The sequence below is a fragment of the Pristis pectinata genome, chromosome 8 (genome assembly GCF_009764475.1).
Source record: "Pristis pectinata isolate sPriPec2 chromosome 8, sPriPec2.1.pri, whole genome shotgun sequence".
Taxonomy (NCBI): domain Eukaryota; kingdom Metazoa; phylum Chordata; class Chondrichthyes; order Rhinopristiformes; family Pristidae; genus Pristis; species Pristis pectinata.
Window position 1 is genome coordinate 52,177,979 of NC_067412.1, and position 20,602 is coordinate 52,198,580.

The following is a 20,602-nucleotide window of genomic DNA, read 5'->3' on the forward strand; positions in this document are numbered from 1 at the left end:
ACAGGAAAACGGCAACTAACTTGTAAAGAGCAAGATCCCATTATCATCATTTTTTGGATATTTGGGGAATGAAGGGTCATGTAGCTAGCGTAGCAAAGTGGCGCTGAGGGAAAAGGTCAGCCATGAATGGTGCAGCAGGCTTGAGAAACCAAATGACCTACTCCAGCTTCTATTTCTTACTGCAGTTGCTCCCTGATCAGGAGAGCTAATAGTTACCTCAGCCCTTTGTGCACCAGTATATGGGGGTGTGGCTCATTGCTGGGGTGAAGGTTCTGACGCTGTCCTGCCTGAAGCAGCCATCTCATCCCTTTATACATTTCCATCACAGGAAGGAAAAGATCACCTGCCAGAGGGCACCAGCAGTCTGAGGAATGAACATTAATGCAGCTCCACCACAACATCATCTTTGCCTTATTTAAGACAACAACTTTTTCTCCTGTGGAAGTCCCTCGGGATGGAGGGTGAACTTACATCCACTCCGGGTCGGTGGGTTCTGACATGACTGATGAGGCTGGTGTGGGATCTGTAGGAGGAGCAAGGGGACTGATGGGATGGGTGGTGGGGACTTTAGGAGATGCTGTCTCTCCACTGAAATCCCCGGGACAGTGTGTGCTCTCGACACCTGGCCTCATTCCCCAATATTGTTTCTCAGCATTGAGTGGTCATGGGCCTAGGTAGTCCAGGCTTCATAGAACAGTACAGTTCTATATTACAATGCACAGGATCAGGCCCTTTGGCCCACAATATTGTGCTGCACTAATTAAACTAGTAATTAAATGCCCAACTAAACTAATCCCTTCTGCCTACACAATGCCCATATCCCTCCATTCTCTGCACATTCATGTGCCTATCTAAGAGCCTCTTAAATGCCTCCATCATATTTAACTCCACTACCACCCCTGGGAGCACATTCCAGGCACCCACCATTGTGTAAAAAAACTTGCCCCGTACATCTCTTTTGAACTTACCCCCTCTCACCTTTCATGCATGCCCTCTAGTATTAGACATTTTGACCCTGGGAAAAAGATATCAGCTGCCTTCTCTATCTATGCCTCACATACTCTTATAAACTTCTAGCAGGTCTCTCCTCAGCCTCCGATGCTCCAGAGAAAACAACTCAAGTTTGTCCAACCTCTCCTTATAGCACATGCCCTCTAATCCAGGCAGCATCCTGGCAAACCTCTTATGCACCCTCTCTAAAGCCTCCACATGCTTCCTGTAATGGGGTGACCAGAATTGAATGTAGTCCTCCAGATGCAGCCCAACTAGAGTTTTATAAAGCTGCAACATAACTTCCCGACTCTTGAGCTCAGTGCCTCGACTGATAAATGCAAGCATGCCATACGCCCTCTTTGCCACACTATCAATCTGTGCAGCCACTTTCAGGGAGCCAGTGAGGATGTTTCAGTCAGTGAGCAGAGCTGATGGGGAATGGGGCTGGTGTGGTTCATAGAGCAGCTGTTAGAGCCGCTATCTCAGAGCACCAGAGACACAGGTTCGATCCTGACCTCCAGCACTGTGTGTGTGTGTGTGTGTGTGTGTGTGTGTGTGTGTGTGTGTGTGTGTGTGTGTGTGTGTGTGTGTGTGTGTGTGCGTGCGTGCGTGCGTGCGTGCGTGCCTGTGACCAGGTCGGTTTCTCCTGGGTGCTCTAGTTTCCTCCCACATCCCAAAGATGTGTGGTTATGTTTACTGGCTGCTGCAAATGGGTGGCAGGAGAATCGGTGGTAGGGGTTGACGGGCACAAGGGAGAGAATGGCTTACAGGGAAATAAATAGGGCATTGGGAGTGCTCTGATGGTCAGGATAGATTTGATGGGACAAACATTCTCCATAGTCCAGAGTGTGTTGGAACAGCTGAGTCTTGAGAAAGAGAGACTTAGTTGAGTGTTTCAGATGATTTGAGGAAGAGCTATTTGGGACCCATGTAAACAAGCAGGAAGAACAAACTCTGGCAATATCCCCACCTCCTAAATACAGAGATATTACTTATAAAGGTATTTTTTAAAATCTCATTACAAATATGGACATTGCTGGCATATTGCCCATCCATAATCAGCCCTGAACTGTGCAGGCAGTTAAGAGTCATGCACAGGCCAGACTGAGGTAAGGGCAGCTTGTTTGCTCCCCTGATTAGTACATCAGATGGGGTTTAATCACAATAGTAGACTCATGGTTACTGTAACTGAGACTAGCTTTTTTTAAAAAAGTTTCATACTTATTTAATTACTCAAATGTAATGGTGGGATTTCAACTCATAATTTTGTCCAGACCTTTGGTTTTGAATCCAGAAAGTCAGACACAACATAATCAACTGTGGTGTAAAGGATTTCTCAACTGGTGAAGTTCAAAAATGTTACTGCCAAGGCTGGAACCTCAAATATGGGAAAGATGTGATTTACTGACATTAACTTTAAATAAAAATAATGAAAGTATGGCTGCTATTTAAAAAAAAATTGAAGCTTAATCATCATCTTATAACTGGCTGTAATGAGATGGGATTAGTATAGATGGGTACTCGATGGTCAGCATAGACATGGCGGGGTGAAGGGCCTGTTTCTGTGCTGTATGATCCCGTGATTTTAACAAAAATAGAAATCTCAATTCCTCGTTGTCATGTTTTAGGATGATATTTTAAATGTGCAGTGTATTTATCAAGTGTTCCTGGGTAAGGTGTAGCAAAGGCAAGAGGACTGAAGCTTCTCCTAGTCTGTCCCAACAATGTGCCCTGGTTTCAAGGATCACACACCCAAAACTGGGCCAACCGCCCCCCTGAATGTGAGAGGGAAACCAGGTATGCTGACCCAGAATCACTGGGAGCAGGACCATCAATGCATAGGATAGAGTAGTAGAGTCATAGAGCATGAAACAGGCCATTCAGCCCATCGAGTCTATGTTGGCCACCAAACACCCATTTACTAATTCCATTTTAGTGTCTTAGAATCATACACCTCAGATTTGACCACCCACTTACACACTCAGAGTAATTTATAGCGGCCAACTAACTTACCAACCCACGTTTTTGGGATGTAGGTGGAAACAACCACATCCCAAAGACGGGCAGGTTGGAAGGTTAATTGACAGTAGCAGAGGTCAAGATTGAACCCCAGTCTCTGGTAGTACGAGGCAGCAGATCTCCTATTTGTGTCATTGCGCTGCCCGATTTTGTTCACCAGTGGAGTCTGGGCAAGACTTAACCCTGATTTTCAGTTCAGAGACCTGAGTGGATCAGACACATAGTTCCCTGTTGGTGGCTCTTAGCCTTGAACTTCCTGGAACAGCATACTACCAGGCCAGCAACCATGGTGAAGGTTCTGACCCTGTCCTGCCTGAAGCAGCCATCTCATCTCTTTATACATTTTCATCACAGGAAGGAACAGACCACTTACCAGAGGGCACCAGCAACCTGAGGAACAAACATTAAACCAGCAAGGTGCACTTCAACTCCACCACAACATTACCTCTTGCCTTATTTAAGTAAACCACAGAGCAGACTACAACTTCTCCTGCGGCAGTCCTTTGGGATGGAGGGTGACTTGCATCCATTCCAGGTCGGTGGATTCTGAGGTGGCTGATGAGGCTGGTGTCAGATCTGCAGTAGGCCTGATGAAATGAGTGGTGGGGGGGTTTAGGAGGAGATACGATCCTTCTGCTATACTCCCTGAGGCTTGACACGTGGTCTTAATCCCCAACACTGCTTCCCAGGGACCAGGGATTCCAGGAGTCAATAGAGATGTTAGATTTCACCCCCCAAGAAGGGTTTGCGAGCACTCTCACATCACTTCCTCCATCTACTTGGTAATCTCTTGCTGTGGTGGAGCTCAATGCCTTAATTCAGGAGTCTGTTGTTAGGCATGTGCCTATTGGAGCTGACGGAATGAAATCTGGAGGATGATGGGCTGGGAGAGGAGATTAAAATTGGTTTGCTTCCCTTGCCAGTAAGATTTGGAGGGTTTTGCAGAAAGAGGGATATGTCCAGTTCTTTGAGGCACCTACAATAGGTAGTATAGGTCACATTAGGGACAGAGAGGCAGTTCACACTTGCTGGAAGGAACATTTCAAAGAACTCTTCAATTGCAACTCTTTTTGTTGATGTTAGCATGCTGAGCTCAATCCCACAACAACCTATTCGGACTAGCCTCACTGCCATTCCTGGCCAATAAGAACTGCATCCGGACTCAAAATTAACAAGGCTTCAGGAACAGATAGCTGTCCCCACTGAATTCCCCAAAACTGGGCAGTGAAAAGCCTTGATTACAAATCCTCAATTTCATCACCTGCATCTAGGAAGAGAAGGATGTTCCAGAGGACTGCAGAGATGTTTTGCTCACGACCTTCTTCAATGAAGACCAACTGTAGTAACCACAGAGGGGTCTCCCATCTGTCCGACACAGGGAAAGTCATCACCAGGGTCCTTCTCAACCATCTCCTCCCAGTGACCCAAGAGCAGCTCCTTGAACCACAGTGTGGGTTCTGTCCATCCAGAGGCACAGTGGACACAACTCTAAGGTAAATGCTTGGAGCATCACCAGCCACTATATGTGGCCTTCTTCCTCATATTTCAATCAAGGGCTTATAATTGGCAAACAATACAAGTTATCTTTATTAGTCACATGTACATCAAAATCCATCAATATCCATGTTACCTAAGTGTCAGGCAATGGCCACCTCCAACAAGAGGGAATCCAACCCCCTAATCTGATGTTTTAATGGTATCATCACCACTGAACAGAAATTCCACTGGATCAGCCAGATAAACACAATGGATTTGGACGTCAGCAGGTGAGGCTTGGATGGATTCTACCTTCATCCAATGTCCCAGTTCCATGGGGAAGGAGACTAATTCCTGGCACCTGTTAGCTTTGGTGGAGAGCGAGCCTCAGCTCTGGTTGCATTCTGGTGTCATCTTGGAGGGCCAAGAAGAGAAAGACAGAGCATGGAAAGAGACTCTTCAGCCCACCAGGTCTGTGCCGACTATCAGCCACTCATTTACACCAATGTTAATCCCATTTTATATTCTCCCACATTCCCATCAACTATCCCTGGATTCTACCATTCACCTACACACTAGGGAAAAGTTAAAGAAGCCAATTAACCTAGCAACCTGCACTTCTTTGGGATGTGGGAGGGAACAGGACCACCCAGGGGAAATCCATAGGGAGAACATGCTACTCCACACAGACAGCATTGGAGATCAGGATAGAACCCGGGTCTCTGGTGCTGTGAGGCAGTGGCTCTATTATCTATGTCACTGTGTGGTCCCCCATAGTTTAAGAACTACTGCCTTTGAGATTAATTAACAATGAGGTACTCAGGAAGATAGAATCTGGTGAAATTCTGGAGATGCCAGCTTTGGGCTTTGGGAAGATGCTGGCTTTTGAACTCCTGGATAGGAGACTGATGTTGCAATTAAAACACAATATTTAAACTGAAGAATGGCAAACTTGACTCAGATCTCCGAATACTTGAGAGTGTGAAGTGTCATGAGTAATCTTGAAACACCTGCCCACAAGTTGATCATAGATTGGAGTCAGATACAACCACCTCAGATTCACTACCTGCTTTCAACTTGTTGATCAGTCATACTTGGACCTTGGTTATCAGGTTTCACTAGAAAGAAAATAACAGGATGATATAGTAGCAGTAAAACTGAAAATGCTGAAAATACTCAGCAGGTCTAGCAGCATTGCTGGAAAGACCAACAGACTTATCACCTTAGGTCAAAGACATTTCATCTGAACTGGGAGAGAGAGAAAAAACAAATTAGAGTTCATGTGCATTGAGGGTGAGGGAGGGATGGATAGGACACAGGGGATTATCTGTGATAGGGTGAGGCCAGGACTGCCACGGTGATAAGTTGGAGAGTTCCACTGGTCAATGGGGATAGTAAGAGGGTACAGCCACAGAAGAGTAATATGTTGGAAATACCAGGACTAAAGAGGGAAAAACTGAACCAATATCACAGACAGATACTTAGACTGGAAGTGGCCATTTCTGACGTAGACACAGGGAGTGAATTATCTTAAATGAGTGTGGAAGGTTACAATTTGCCCAGGCGGCAGGTGAGGTGTTATTTCTCATTCTTGCATTGGGCCTCGTTGTAACAGTGCAGGGGCCACAGGCAGAAAGCTCAGAGTGGGAGTGAGATGATGAAGTAAAGTGACAGGCAACTGGATCTCTTGTGGTTGCATCGGAGAGTACCATAAGATGGGGAATGGTTGGTGGAGACAGAGGACTGAACCAGGGAGGGGATGATGATGTTGAAACAGCATCCTGTTATCTTTCTAACAGAACAATGATTAACCAGGTCCGGGGAAGCACTGGAAGAGAGACATTTGCAATAAAGGCATGGCACTCTAATGGTGGTGGGGCTGTGTTTAAATTACCAGTTTAATAACTCAGCGACCCAGAACAACAGAGATCGGATTTCAAATCCCACCGCAGTAGCTCTGGAATTTAAAACAACCAGCTGGTCTTAGAAATGATGACTACCACAAAATTACCAGGTTATCATAAAAAACTGCCTGGTTTACTAATGTTCTTTGGGAGAGCAAGTTGGACGCTCGATTCTGAAACATAGCCTGTCAGAGCAATCAAGGATGGTCAATAAAAGCTGGTCTTTCTACTGATCCCCACACCCCCCCACAAAAAGTGGAATAATCTTAAATATTTTTTATACCACATGGCAATAGGCCCTTCCGGCCCAACGAGCCTGCGTCGCCCAATTACACCCATGTCAACCTAATAACCTGTACGTCTTTGGAATGTGCAAGGAAACTGGAGCACCTGAAGGAAATCCATGCAGTCACGGGGAGAACGTACAAAGTCCTTACAGACAGTGGCGGGAATTCAACCCCAATCGCTGGCACTGTAATAGTGTTACGTTAATTGCTACTCTACCGTGCTGCCCTAAATTCTTGTAGAATTTTGAGAGGGGGATCAGGTCGATTGCAAACATCAAATTATTGATTGATTTAAATTAGCAGACACCTGGCTGTAATGTCAGGTTCCTGATCCCCATTGGAGTTCACCTTCTCATAGAAAAAATACACACGAGGCCAGTAACGTGGCTCGTCTGTAAGAACCGTAAGGAAGAGGGACAGGGGATAGATATCTGACAAAGCGAACCTGCTCCACCATTCAAAACCATGGATGGTTGATCTCAGCACCATTTTCCTGCCTTAACCTCATCTCCCTTGATTCCCTTAATAACCAGAAATGTATCAATTTCTGTTTTGAATGAACTCTATGACTGAGTGTCCTCAGCACTGCAAGGTTGAGAATTCCAAATGCTCACCACCCTCTGAATGAAGAAAAATTTCCTTGTCTTAGTCCAAAAAGCCTTACCCCTTATTCTGTGACTGATCACTGGTCCTGAATACTTCACCAACCTGTCAAGTCGCATGAGAGGTTATTTAAGTTTGTTCTCATTTCCTGGTGATGTAAGATCCAATGACACTACTTGAAGACCACTTCTAGCCAACAATTCTTTCTTAGTTGACACTTACCGAGGGACTCACTGTTTGACACCCTGAAGCCTTTCCACCATGTACGAGACATGAGTCAAGTGTATGATGAAATACTCTGCACTTGCCTGGATGAGCACAGCTGCAACATTTCTCAAGAAGCTCAACACCATCCAGGACAAAGTGGTCCACTTTATTAGTACTCCATCAACCACCCGAAATATTTGTTCCCTCTACCACTGGCATGGAGTGCCTCAGTGTGCACAACCTACAAAATGCACTGCAGTTACTTACCTAGGCTATTCCAACAGCACCTCATGAAACTACAACCTCCACCATCAAGGAGGAGTTGGGCAGCAAGTACATGAGAGCACCACCACCTACAGGTACCCCTCCAAATGACACACCATCTTGACTTAATGATACATTGCATTCATTTCTCAACGCTGGGTGTAAATCCTGGAACTCCCTGTCCAGCAGCACTGTGGGAGCACTTCACCAGAAGGACTGGAGTACTTCAAAGAACCAGCTCACCTCTATCTTCTCAAAGGTAATTAGGGTGGGAAGTAAATGCTGGCTTTGGCCACAACATCTACATCCCAGGACTGCAGGTCATGGAAATCCTTTGTGCGTGAAGCACGGAGACATTTGAAGAAGAAGGCAAAGTGCTTCAGCTTTTTGGTTGGATATCTGTCAAGAAGTACAATGGTCTTTTTTCCTCTAACACTCACACTGATGGTGCTAGGTGAATGAAGTGTTTTTGTCAGGTTAAGGAAACACCTCTTGGGAATAAAGCTTCCAACTATAAGTTTACACAATAAGAGATGCAGGTAGGGGGAGGAGGAGATCATGGAGTCCCTCCAATCGGGTCCTCCATTCAAATGCCCCAGACCCATTTTGGTTCACTCATCCGCAGGGACCCTTTAATCTCCCGCCCAACTCCACACTAGTCAGTGTTACATAGCTAAAACTCCAAAAGCCATTTTGTGCACAGGATAATAGCATGAACAGCAAATTCAAAAAATGACTCAATAATCCTTTCAGATGGTTCAAGTTGCTGTCAGACTTGTTGATCCAGTCTCTGTGAGAAACCCATTTTTACTCTTTCAAGTAGGACAGGTCTAATTGAACAATAGGTCTTTGGGTTAACATCAACTTAGAAAGAGAGTGGTACTGACAGTGCATGAATCCCCCGGTGCCCCAATGAACCAACAAGCTAGGTAACACGCTAATGCCTCAGGAATGCAATGAGAACTCTGTGCCTTCCAAGCTAGGCAAGAATGCGGAAAATCTAGCTATTCAAACAGCATCAAGTGTAATTTTGGTATTATAAGAAAAGGTACCAACATTGAGATTTTACCTCAGTGTAATGGACGTCCTGCATTCCTGCATCCTCTTTTGTTGCTGCTTCTTCCTCAACATTGGGAGTTATGGCTTTGAAAGCTGTGCATCCTTTAGGAAACAACTCTGAGGAAAAAAAAATTGTAAACACAAGTGTATCAGATGCAAATTTTATCTCAACAGGTGCACAAACTTGTCTAAGACATCAACTGTAAAGCAGTTACAATTGTTGATCTGAAATACTGCTTCAAGTTTCTCTCTCTCAACATATAGATGTGGCGTCACTGACTGAGCATTTCCAGCACTTTAATTTTATTTCAGGTTTCCAGCATCAGAAGTCTTTTTCCCCTTTTCAAAAGCAGGTGGAGATAAAGCAGCCAATATAATCAAAGATCTCACCCACTGCGAACATACTCTCTTCTTCCCCCTCTTCAGACAAAAACCCGAAAGCACATACCAGGCTCAAGGACAGCTTCTATCCCACTGCTATAAGACTACTGAACACCCCAGTACAATAAAATGGACTCTTAACCTTGTAATCTACCTCGTTATGGCCTTGCACCTTGTTGTCTGCCCGCACTGCACTTTCTCTGTAACTGTAACACTTTATTCTGCATTCTATTAGCATTTTCCCTTGTACTACCTCAATGCAGTGATGTGATGAAATGATCTGTATGGACAGCATGCAAAACAAAGTTTTTCACTGTACTTTGCTTGGTACATGTGACAATAATAAACCAATTTACCAATGTGATGAGCACTGCCTTTTGGTTTTGCTCTTTAAGCCACCATAGCGGTTTAAACAATGACACAGAAAAATATAACTGACTTTACTAAATAAACAAATTACTTATTTCCTTTGTTTTCAGCATAGGCGTGGCCATTTGGCCCATTGAGTCTATGCTGGCTCTCAGAACAATCTCATTCTCTCACATTCCCTTATAAATTTACACACCCACCTGACACTATTCCCGTTTTATTCTCCCCACATTCCCATTAACTCCCCCCAGATTCAACCACTCACCAACACACCAGGAGTAATTTACAGTGGCCAATTAACCTTCCAACCTGCAAGTCTTTGGGATATGGGAAGAAACTGGAGAACACAGAGTAACCCATGCAGTCATAGGGAGAACATGCAAACTCCACACAGAGATTATGAATGAACATGGGTCACCGGAGCTGTGAGGCAGTGGATCTACCAGATGCACCACTGTGCTGCCATAGCTTTAGTGAATAAAGATTAAAAAAAATAACAAGGGAATAAAATCCCTAACTAATAAAATATATAAAACCAAGGTTTGGTGAGGTGGCAGGTCAGGTGTTGTATTGTGTTGTAGCAGCAGCCACTTTAATTTACTTATTTGGGATGTTGAGTATTGCTGGTAATACTGGCTTCTATTGTCCATCCCTAATTGACCCAAATTTTCCCCGGGGCTTCGGTTTCCTCCCACATCCCAAGGACACACAGGTTGGTTAACTGGCCACTGTAAATTGCCCCTAATGTATCAAAAGGGAGAGAAGAAATTACAAACTACAGGGGATTGGGATTGATGGGAATGTTTTGGTGACATCTGGTATGGACCCAGTGGGCTGCATGGCCTCCTTCTGTCTTGCAATAATTAAGACAGATGCAGAGAGGCTGGCAGAGTGGGCAGACAAGTGGCAGGTGGGATTTACTTGAGATGATGCGTTTTGTTAGAAATCTTAGGGAGAGAAGCAGACAGTTGGTGGCAGTTCTAAAGAGGATGGAGAAACAGACATTAATCTTTGGAGGTGGCAGGATATATTGCAAGAGCAGTTGGCAAAACAAATGTATCTTATAGATAGATTCATAGAGTTGTACAGCACGGAAATAGGCCCTTTGGCCTAACTCGTCCATGCTGACCAAGATGCTGATCTATATTAATTACATCTGCCTGTGTTTGGCCCATCTCTCTCTAAACCCTTCCTATCCATGTACCTGTTCAAATGTCTCTTAAACATTATAATTGTAGTTACCTATACTGCTTCCGCTGGCAGTTTGTTCCATATACTAACCACCCTCTGTATTAAAAACTCACCCCTCAGGTCCCCTTTAAGTCTTTCCCCTCTCACCTTAAATCTGTGCCTTTAAGATTTAGACTCCCCTACCCTAGGAAAAAAGACTGTGATTACCAACCCTATTCATATGGTGCATAATTTTATAAACCTCTATGAGGTCACCCTTCAGTTTCCTTTGCCCCAGGGAAATCAGCCCCAGCCTATCCAGTCTCTCCTTATAACTCAAGCTCTCCTCTCCAGGCAACATTCCCGTGAATCTTTTCTGCATCTTCTCTGGCTTTATCATATTCCTCCCATAGTGTGGCGACCAGAACATTGGCAGCCTAACCAATGATACGTACAACTATAACATGATGCCCCAACTCTCGTACTTGATGCCTGTGCCAACAAAGGCAAGCATGCCTTCTTTACCACTCTGTCTCATTGTGTCACCATTTTCAAGGGAGTATGTACGTACCCCAAGGTCTCACTGTTCAATAACACTCCCCAGGGCCATGTGTAGTCCTGGCCTCAATAGTTTCAGGCTTCATAACAGAGGTATTGAGTACAAAAAGCAGACAGGTTGTGCTGTAGGTTTTAAGACTCTGGTTAGGCCACAAGTGGAGTACTGCATCCGCTTCTGGTCACCACACTTCAGGAAGGATGTGGGGATTTACCAGAATGGTTGCAGCGATGGGAAATGTTTGCCTGAAGGTTAGGTTGTGGAGGCTGGTGTTGTTCCCTTTGAAGCAGAGGAGGTTGTGGAGAGAGTTGACAGACGTGCACCAGATTTTGACTTGTTTAGGTAAGGTAGAAAAATGGTTGGTATGAAGACCAGGGTCACAGATTTCAGGTTCTGGACTAGCAATACAGGGATATGAGGAAGAACTACATTTAAAGCAGCAAGTGGCAATGATCTGGAAGGAGCAACAAACAATCTGCTGGAAAAACTCAGTGGGTCAAGCAGCATCTGTTGGGGGAAAGGAATTTTCCACATTTTGGGTCAAAACCCTGCATCAGGACTGAGAGCAGAAAGGGAAGATACCTAATATTATGAGGAGAGGGGAAGTGGTGAGACAGGGGCCAGTTGGTGATGAGTGGACCAAAGAGGAGTGAAAGATAATGGGCGGATGGAGCCAGGTAGGGGAGAAGAAGGGGTAAAGCTGGGAGACAGAGGCAGCTAGATGATAGAAGGAGGCAGACAAAAAATGAGGAGAGGCAGATGGAGCCTGGTCGGGTGGGGGGAGGGTGACAGCTAGGAAGGTAATGAGCGGGAATACCGAGGCAACCAGTGCTGGAATCTGATAAGTACGATGATAATGGAAATCATTACAGGAGAGGTGAAGGGCAGATGGAACCAGAACCAGACTGGAAAGAACTGGTGGGTGAAATGTTTGGGTAGTAGATGGTTGGAACCAGGACGGAGGGGAGGATGAAAATGGGTGACAGGAGGCTGGAGATGGGAATGGGAAAAGGGACAAAAATGGCAGGATCGGAGGAGGGAGGATTTCAAATGGAAGCTGATTTGCTGAATCTGAACTTGCAGGGGTCTAGGGGTCGAGTGGGGGAATGGAATTGACTGGACTACTTTAGGACAAACAGTCTCTGTCTGCTTTGTGGAGGCTCTATGACTGATGTGAGTAATTTTCCAATCAATATTCAATCACATCCACAAGGAAAACCACAGTGTTAAATAAACACAATGAGATCATTAGTACCAACTCATTCTGGTCAGAAACCTATTACTGAGCTAGGGAAAAAATAGACTCTGTGGTAATTTCTGCACTTCTTTCAATACCCATTCTTTGGAAAGAGTACAGAATCTCATCACGATGATACTCATGGTAAGGAATTTCAGATGTGTGGGGAAAGTGAAGCTAGACTTGTTTGCCTATAGTTCAGTGTAGACTTAATAAAGATTTCCAAATAGTGACAATTCCTAATAATTTAAAAAAGGTGCAATTGTCTTCAGTGGGAGCTGGTTCTGTAGCCACAGGAGAGGGATTTAAGATAATTGCCATAAAGATGCAGAGGTGATGAGGAATTTTATTCTAAAGTGTGGCACAATATATTTCACAATGCACTTCCTAAAGTATGATGGTTGGAGATTCAGCCCAAACGTTAACAAAGGAACTGGATGAATAGTTGAAAATGGGAAATACTACTTGGGTTATGGGGAAAATAAAGGGGGGTGGGACTAATTGGAGAGCTCCTTCAAAGAGCCAACAGACACCCCATGGGCCAAATGGCCTCCTGACAGATTTCAGGTTCCCTCATCCTGAAACAGGATTGAGGTACCAAGCAGTCATTGGGAGTTCTCTGCATACTCACCACCCTTCAGATTAAACAGGGAACAGGGTCTGAAAACTTTACCCTGTTTTTGTAGGTAGATGAGTTTTGACACCAGGATGCAATAATTGGGAAAATTTACAGCACTGTTGCCCCATGTGTGCACAATGGATCTGTTTCACCTCTCTAAATTAATCTCTAAAATTTTCCATAGCCCTGAAACTTTTTGTTTCTGATATTTATCAACTTTTCCATTTGGGGAGATGCAGTTCTCTCTCCCTTGAACAATTCATGTAACATAGTTTACTGTGTCAACATTGTTAATTCCTGATCCTTCATTGTCAAGGAGTGAGCACCATCTCTCTCTTTATCTTTTTTCTACTTAATATGCTCTTCTTTTCTGCTTTATAGCACTGTTATCTTGTGTCTTTCCTCATATTTCTCCCTTCCTGGTTTCATCCTGGTGAATCTAAGCTCTATGCTCTGCTATGTCCTTCCTATAGTTTGCCAGTCAACACTGGACATTATGCTCCACCCGCAGCCTAACTGATGTACAAAATAACCTTTGCAGTCTTGTGTTGTCAACCTCTCTCGATGAAAATTACTCTGAAAGTTTCATTGCTTTCTCTGAAGTGGATTGTTTGCGATAAGGTTGATTGTTAGTTTGAGTCAAGCTCATAAATTAACAAATAAATAAAAGCACTAACAGAGGAAAAATAATGACTCATAGATACCAGGGGAAATTTTCACCAAAGATACCCTCTCCCAGATTACAAAGCAGCTTTTGTCAGAAATCCTCTCCCAGAACTACTCCCCTAACACACACACACACACACAGACACACACACAGAGGCTTCCACGAACACACATACATGTGCACATAGACACACAGATGTTCATAGATACACACAGATGCACATACATTCACAGGCCAGAGGCACATGCATAGAAACATGCACACACAAACACACAGCTCCAATTCCCAGCTCCACCACCATCTTCTCTCCAACTCACTTCATCCACCATCTCCCTGGTGTGCACAGTGATGAAGACAGCTGACTGGCAGGTGTCTATCAGATTGCTGTCCTCTCCTTAACCCTTTCAGGTTCTCAGGTTGTAGAAGCTAGTGTTTAAAATAGGAGGTCCCCAACAAAACCAGGATTCTAAGTTACAGGGGATAACCAGTCGAAAGTTATGGCCAGAGAACTCGGACCCATGGAATGCTCCTCCTGCAACCAAGGGAAAGCAGGGAGACTCATGTAGCAAGTGTGTCCAGCTGCAGCTCCTGACTGACCACATTGCACAGCTGGATTCACTGTGGAGCATTTGCGATGGTGAGAACCTCATGGACAGCACGTTTAGCAAGCCGGTCACACCGCAAGCAATGGCTGTACAGGCAGAAAAGCTATGGATGATCACAAAGAAGAGCAGAAGGCCTTTGCAGGTAGTGCAGGAGAGCCCAATTGCCAACCCTCTCTCCATCATGTACACCATTTCTGATACTTTTGTGGGCAATGGCTTCTCAGGAAAGCAGCAACAGCCAAGTTTGTGGCACTGCTGCACATCTGGGGAGGCAAAAGACTAAGAGAGATGAAGCAATTGGGGATTCTATTGTGAGGGGAACAGACTGGCAATTCGGGGCTGTAAACAAGGCTCCATCATGGTATGTTGCCTCCCTGGTGCCAGGGTCAGGGATGTCTCAGAGAGCTGCAGCACATTCTGAAGGGGGAGGGTGAACAGCCAGTGTTATAAGTCAGTGCCAATGAAAGGAATGAGGTCCTGCAACATGAATTTAAGGAGCTAGATAGGAGCAGATTAAAGAGCAAGGTTGTAATCTTTGGATTACTTCTGGTACCACATGCTCTTGAGTATAGGAATAGGAAGCTAGGTCAGAAGGTGCAGGAGAGAGAGCTTTAGATTTTTGAATCATTGGGAACATTTCTAGGGTAAATGGGACCTGTACAAGCAAGGTGGGTTGCACCTGAAACAGAACAGGTCCAACATCCTTGCAGGGAGGTTTGGTCATGCTGTTGAGGACGTTTTAAACTAATCTGGCAGAGGTGTGGGACCCAGGGTAGATGTAGAACTGGGGGTGAGGTTCAGTCAAATATTGAAGAGGAACTAAGCCAGTCCAGTAAGCAGAACAGACATAGACATGGGAAGGCACACCAGAGGATTGGAAGACAAAAATGCTTCAATTTTAATGCAAGAAATCTGACTGGTATGGGAGGTGAACTTACTGCTATGATCAGTGTGTTGGAATATGACATAGTTGCAATTACTGAGACGTGGTTGATAGATTTAATTTCTGCTTGGTATTGAGTAGGCAAATAGGACGTTGGTAAAACTTACACACCATTCTGTAAATGGCATCCAAAATGTTACCCGCTGGCCAATTAAATACCTCTGCCTAATTTCAGGAGCAGTGGAACTCCTTTGTCATTTCCACCAGCTGTTACGACATCCCACTTCCAGCCACATCTTCTCCTCCCCAACCCTTTCTGCCTTCTACAGGGACCACTACCTCTGTGACTCCCTGGTCCGCTCATCCCCCCCCCCCCCCCCCCAGCCACCTCTCCCTGATCCCCGGTGGTCTCCCCTGCAACTGTAGGAGGTGCAACCCTTGTCCCTACACTTCCTCCTTCACCACAATCCAGGGCCCTAAACAGCCCTTCCAAGTGAGGCAAAGATGCACGTGCACCTCCTCCAACCTTGTCTGCCCTTCACCTCTCCCCTCATGGTTCCCATTATTACCTTCCTTACTTACTGTATCAGATTCCAGCACTGGTAGCCTTTGTGTTCCCGTTCATCACCCTCCAAGCAGCTGACTCCCCTTTCACCTTCCCCACCCTCATCCTGGCTCCATCTTTCTCTTCTATTTTTTGTCCACCTCCACCTATCATGTCCTGAACTACCCCTCCCCTACCTGGCTCAATCTGTCATCATCCTTCTACACCCCATCCCACCCTCAGTCCATCAATCACCCACTAAACCCTGCCTCACCACTCTCCTTCCCCTCTTTATACCGGCCATCTCGCCTCTCCACTCTCAGTCTTGATTCAGGATTTTGACCTGAAACATCAACAATTCCTTTTCTTCCCACAGATGCTGCTCAACCCACTGTGATCCTCCAGCAGATTTTTTGTTATAATAGGAAGAAGGTGTTTACAATAAAGTGGAAGTGACTTTAGGTAAAGAAACAGGAAGGTAAAGACAACCACAGTTACTTGGGGCTGAATTTTTAATATCCTCCCTCAGTTAGAATAAGGGCAGTGATTTGTTTTGTGATACTGCCATCTACCCATTGTACCTGGAGGCTGCGAAAGTGGGGGAAACCCGAGACAGGGTTGGCCCAAGGCTCCGGTGAGGCTGGATGAAGGAGGTCCCTGGCGAGAGAGAGAAAGAGAGGGAGAGAGAGAGAAAGAGAGAGAGAATGAGAGAGAGAGAGAGAATGAGAGAGAGAGAGAGAGAGAGAGAGAGAGAGAGAGAGAATGAGAGAGAGAGAGAGAGAGAGAATGAGAGAGAGAGAGAGAGAGAATGAGAGAGAGAGAGAGAGAGAGAATGAGAGAGAGAGAGAGAGAGAGACTGAGAGAGAGAGAGAGAGAGAGAATGAGAGAGAGAGAGAGAGAGAGAATGAGAGAGAGAGAGAGAGAGAGAATGAGAGAGAGAGAGAGAGAATGAGAGAGAGAGAGAGAGAGAATGAGAGAGAGAGAGAGAGAGAATGAGAGAGAGAGAGAGAGAGAATGAGAGAGAGAGAGAGAGAGAATGAGAGAGAGAGAGAGAGAGAATGAGAGAGAGAGAGAGAGAGAATGAGAGAGAGAGAGAATGAGACAGGATGAGAGTGATAGACTGGTAGAGAAGACTGACTCAAAGAAATACCAAATGACCAGGAGAGAGTGATGGTTGGAACAGAGCCAGAAAGTAGAAGATATGAACAGAAAAACTGAGAGAAACAATGATATAAAGACAGGTGAGGATAAAATAGTTAGGCGCTAAGAACGTATGGGTTGTGTGAAAAGGTATTTACATGTTTCATCAGGAATGAAAGGAATTGCTAACCCTGTAATGTATAAAATACAAAAAGATAGTTAATCAGGTTGTTTTTGTTGATTATTCCATTCATTACTGCATTAGTAGAGAATGTGCAAGACCAATGAAGCAGAACCATTAATTCTAAAATTAATGACATGGAACTCGTGAAGAATAGGATAGAGCAGAATACAGTGGCCAAACGATGTTCAGAATTGTTACCATTTTTCCAAATACAATGTGGTCCGTTTCCACTTGTTAGTTGCACAAACTATTTGTTTTTATTAGTTAACAACATTTATTCATGTACAATAAAGAAATTCATTATTCAGCAAACCCTTAACTTTGGTGTATTTAACTTTTATGGTTTTGCAGATTCCTGGTACCTGCTCCGAGGGTAAAACAACTTCTAAGAAATTTAACATATTAATGTGATATGAGTATGTAAATTGACAGAAACTCTTGCCAGCTTTCAAGTTGAATTTTGAAAATTTCAGCTAAGCATTGTCAGTTACCTCTGGTTCTCTTTCCCATCCAGACTAAGTTAAACATACCATTGAAAATGGAAAAAAAATCTTTCATTAATATTGGGGTTTTGATGATCGACTTGCAAGTTTCAGGTTGTTGAAACCAGTGTTGTTTGCTTTAGACTTGCTGCCTCCTTACCACGGGAGATTGATGAGTTTTGGACTTTTGTCACCACCCACTGCAGCTAAAACAGCAAACAGTGGAGATACCAGCACAATACAGTACTGTGGTAGTTAAAATGGTACCTAAAAATGGTACTTGTGGTTTTCCGGATTTGCTGCTGTTTTTAAAATGCACCTCCCTTGAAAGTTAAGGTTTTACTGTACCAACACGTCACCACTTGGCCAATCAAGTGCGGAATGGTATTTCTCTATGGGACCTTTAACCTATATCCAGTCTAATTCCATTCTCCTTCACCTTTAATATACCACCCTCCCACTAGGTCACTCCGTTGATACCTTTATCTGTTTGGGCAACATCTCAATTCCTCTTTAATTAACTTATGGGTACTGTTCCAACAATAAGATGCTGCAGAGAAAGTCACATTTACTCTTGCTTGTGTGGGAACAGTGTTTCTCAACTTTTGTTTTAAGTGTTAACAGATGCTCTTTGCAGATTGTGTTCCTATTCAATCTATAACTAACCAACTCACTCCAAACATTAATAGATACAAGTTGTGACAGGCCCCTCATGAACAGACAGTTCTGCACTGCGTGATAGATTTCAACACTTGTTTTTTGTCCTGAGTATTCCGAATCATGGTATGTAGAAACTACTTCTTGTAATGCTGAAATTACATAGTTGATTAAATATTGGTATAATTGTTAAAAATCACAGTAAAGTGAAGCTTTTCACTTTTATTAATAATGCTTAAATGAGATATACCCATGTGTTGGGATGCCAGGATTGCCCTTATATTTTTCATTAGTGGGCGGTCTGCGGTAAGACCGGAACCAAAAGAACTCTGTCTATACTTCTTGCTGCCTCAGAAAATCAGCCAGCATAATCAAAGACCCCTCCCACCCCAGACATTCCATTGGGCAGAAGATACAAAAGCTTGAAAACACACACCACCAGGCTCAAGGACAACTTCTATCCCGCTGTTATAAAGATTCTTGAACCGACCTCTTGCACATTAATCATGAACTCTTGTCCTCACAATTTCTCTCATCATGGCCCTTACATCTTATTTGTCCACGTGCTCTGCACTTTCTCTGCAAATGTAACACTATATTCTGCATTCTGTTACTGCTTTTCCCATGTACTACCTCAATGTACTTGTGTTTTGAAATGATCTGCATGAATGGCTTACAAAACTAAGTTTTTCCACTGTCTCAGAACGTGTGACAATAATAAACCAATTGCAACTTCAGAATCATGCACACATGTAATCATCTCCGTATTTCTCTCTCACACTCACTGCAAACACAGACACGCACACTCAGACCAGAGTTATAAAATCACAGAGTCACACAGCACACCACGTCCATGCCAACCAACAAGTCCCTATCAATACTAATCCCCTTTATAAGATATCTTTATTAGTCACATGTACATCGAAACACACAGTGAAAGGCATCCTTTTGTGTAGTGTATTCTCGGAGCAGCCCGCAAGTGTTGCCACGCTTCCAGCGCCAACATAGCATGCCCACAACTTCCTAACCTGTACATCTTTGGAATGTGGGAGGAAACTGGAGCACCCGGAGGAAACCCACGCAGACACGGGGAGAACGTACAAACTCCTTACAGTGGCCGGAATTGAACCCAGATTGCTGGCGCTGTAAAAGCGTTATGTTAACTGCTACACTACCATTTACATGCATTTGGTTGTAACCTTCTATCCCTTGGTGATTCAAGTGCTTGTCTGGATGCTTCTTCAATGCTGTGGGAGTCTCTGCCTCCACCACCACTCTCAGGCATTGCATTCCAGATTCCAAACATCCTCTGAGTGAAAAATTCCTCCTCAGATCCCCTCTCAGCTTCCCACCTTTCACCTTATACTTTGGCTATCATGCCTTAGACACCTCCAGCGTGGGGAAAGAAGGTTCCTACCGTCTACACTGTTTATGCCCCTCATTATTTTGTATACCTATCAGGTCACACTTTGGCCTCCAGGGTAACCAAACCCAGCCTATCCAGTCTCTCCTTAAACTGAACTGCTCCAATCCAAGCAACATCCCGGTGAATCTCCTCTGCACCCTCTCCAGTGCAATTCACGTTCTTCCGATAGTGTCTTATCAATGGGACAGAGAGGAATGTAGGTATCACGGGACTGGGCTGAAGTAACTCACTGAATAAGTGGAAATCCTTACTGCTAGAAACAATGAGGACTGACAAGCAGCAAAATCATTAATATTGAATTTTCCAATTTCAACTAACCCTTACCTCCTGAGTTTCTTCTTCTGATCCACCTCTTGTCCTCCTATTTTTGTTCCCTTTCCGTCAGCCTCCCATTTTCATTCCTCTCCCCCTCCTGGTTGCATCCACCTACTACCCACAAAGTTCACCCACCAGATCTCCTCACCCATCTGGTTCCATCTGCCCTTCACCTCTCCTCTCATGGTTCCATTTATCATATTCCTCACTTACCAGATTCCAGCACTAATAGCCTTTGTGTCCCCGCTTATGACCCTCCAGCCTCTTGTCTCCACTTTCACCCTCCCCTCAGCTGGCTCAATCTGTCTTTTTGCGTCTGCCTTCACCCATCACCCGGTTATAGAGTCATACAACAAGCGGAAATGGGTCCTTCGGCCCAACTGGTCCATACTGACCAAAATTCCCATTTAAGGTAGTCCCATTTGTCGAGTCCCGGCAATATCCTTGTAAATCTCCTCTGCACTCTTTCCAGCTTAATGACATCTTTCCTATAGCAGGGTGACCGAAACTGAGTACAATATTAAAAAAAATATTGCTTTACCTACGTCTTGTACA

General features: G+C 44.4%; 1 protein-coding gene across 1 annotated transcript in view; it reads right to left on the minus strand.

Annotated features, from left to right (window-relative positions):
• The window catches only part of dock11 (dedicator of cytokinesis 11), a 251,775-nt gene that overhangs the window by 50,322 nt on the left and 180,851 nt on the right, over window positions 1–20,602 (minus strand). The window contains exon 45 of the mRNA XM_052020888.1: window positions 8,823–8,929. Coding sequence (XP_051876848.1) covers window positions 8,823–8,929 — 107 coding nt within the window. The remainder of the gene's footprint in view (window positions 1–8,822; window positions 8,930–20,602) is intronic.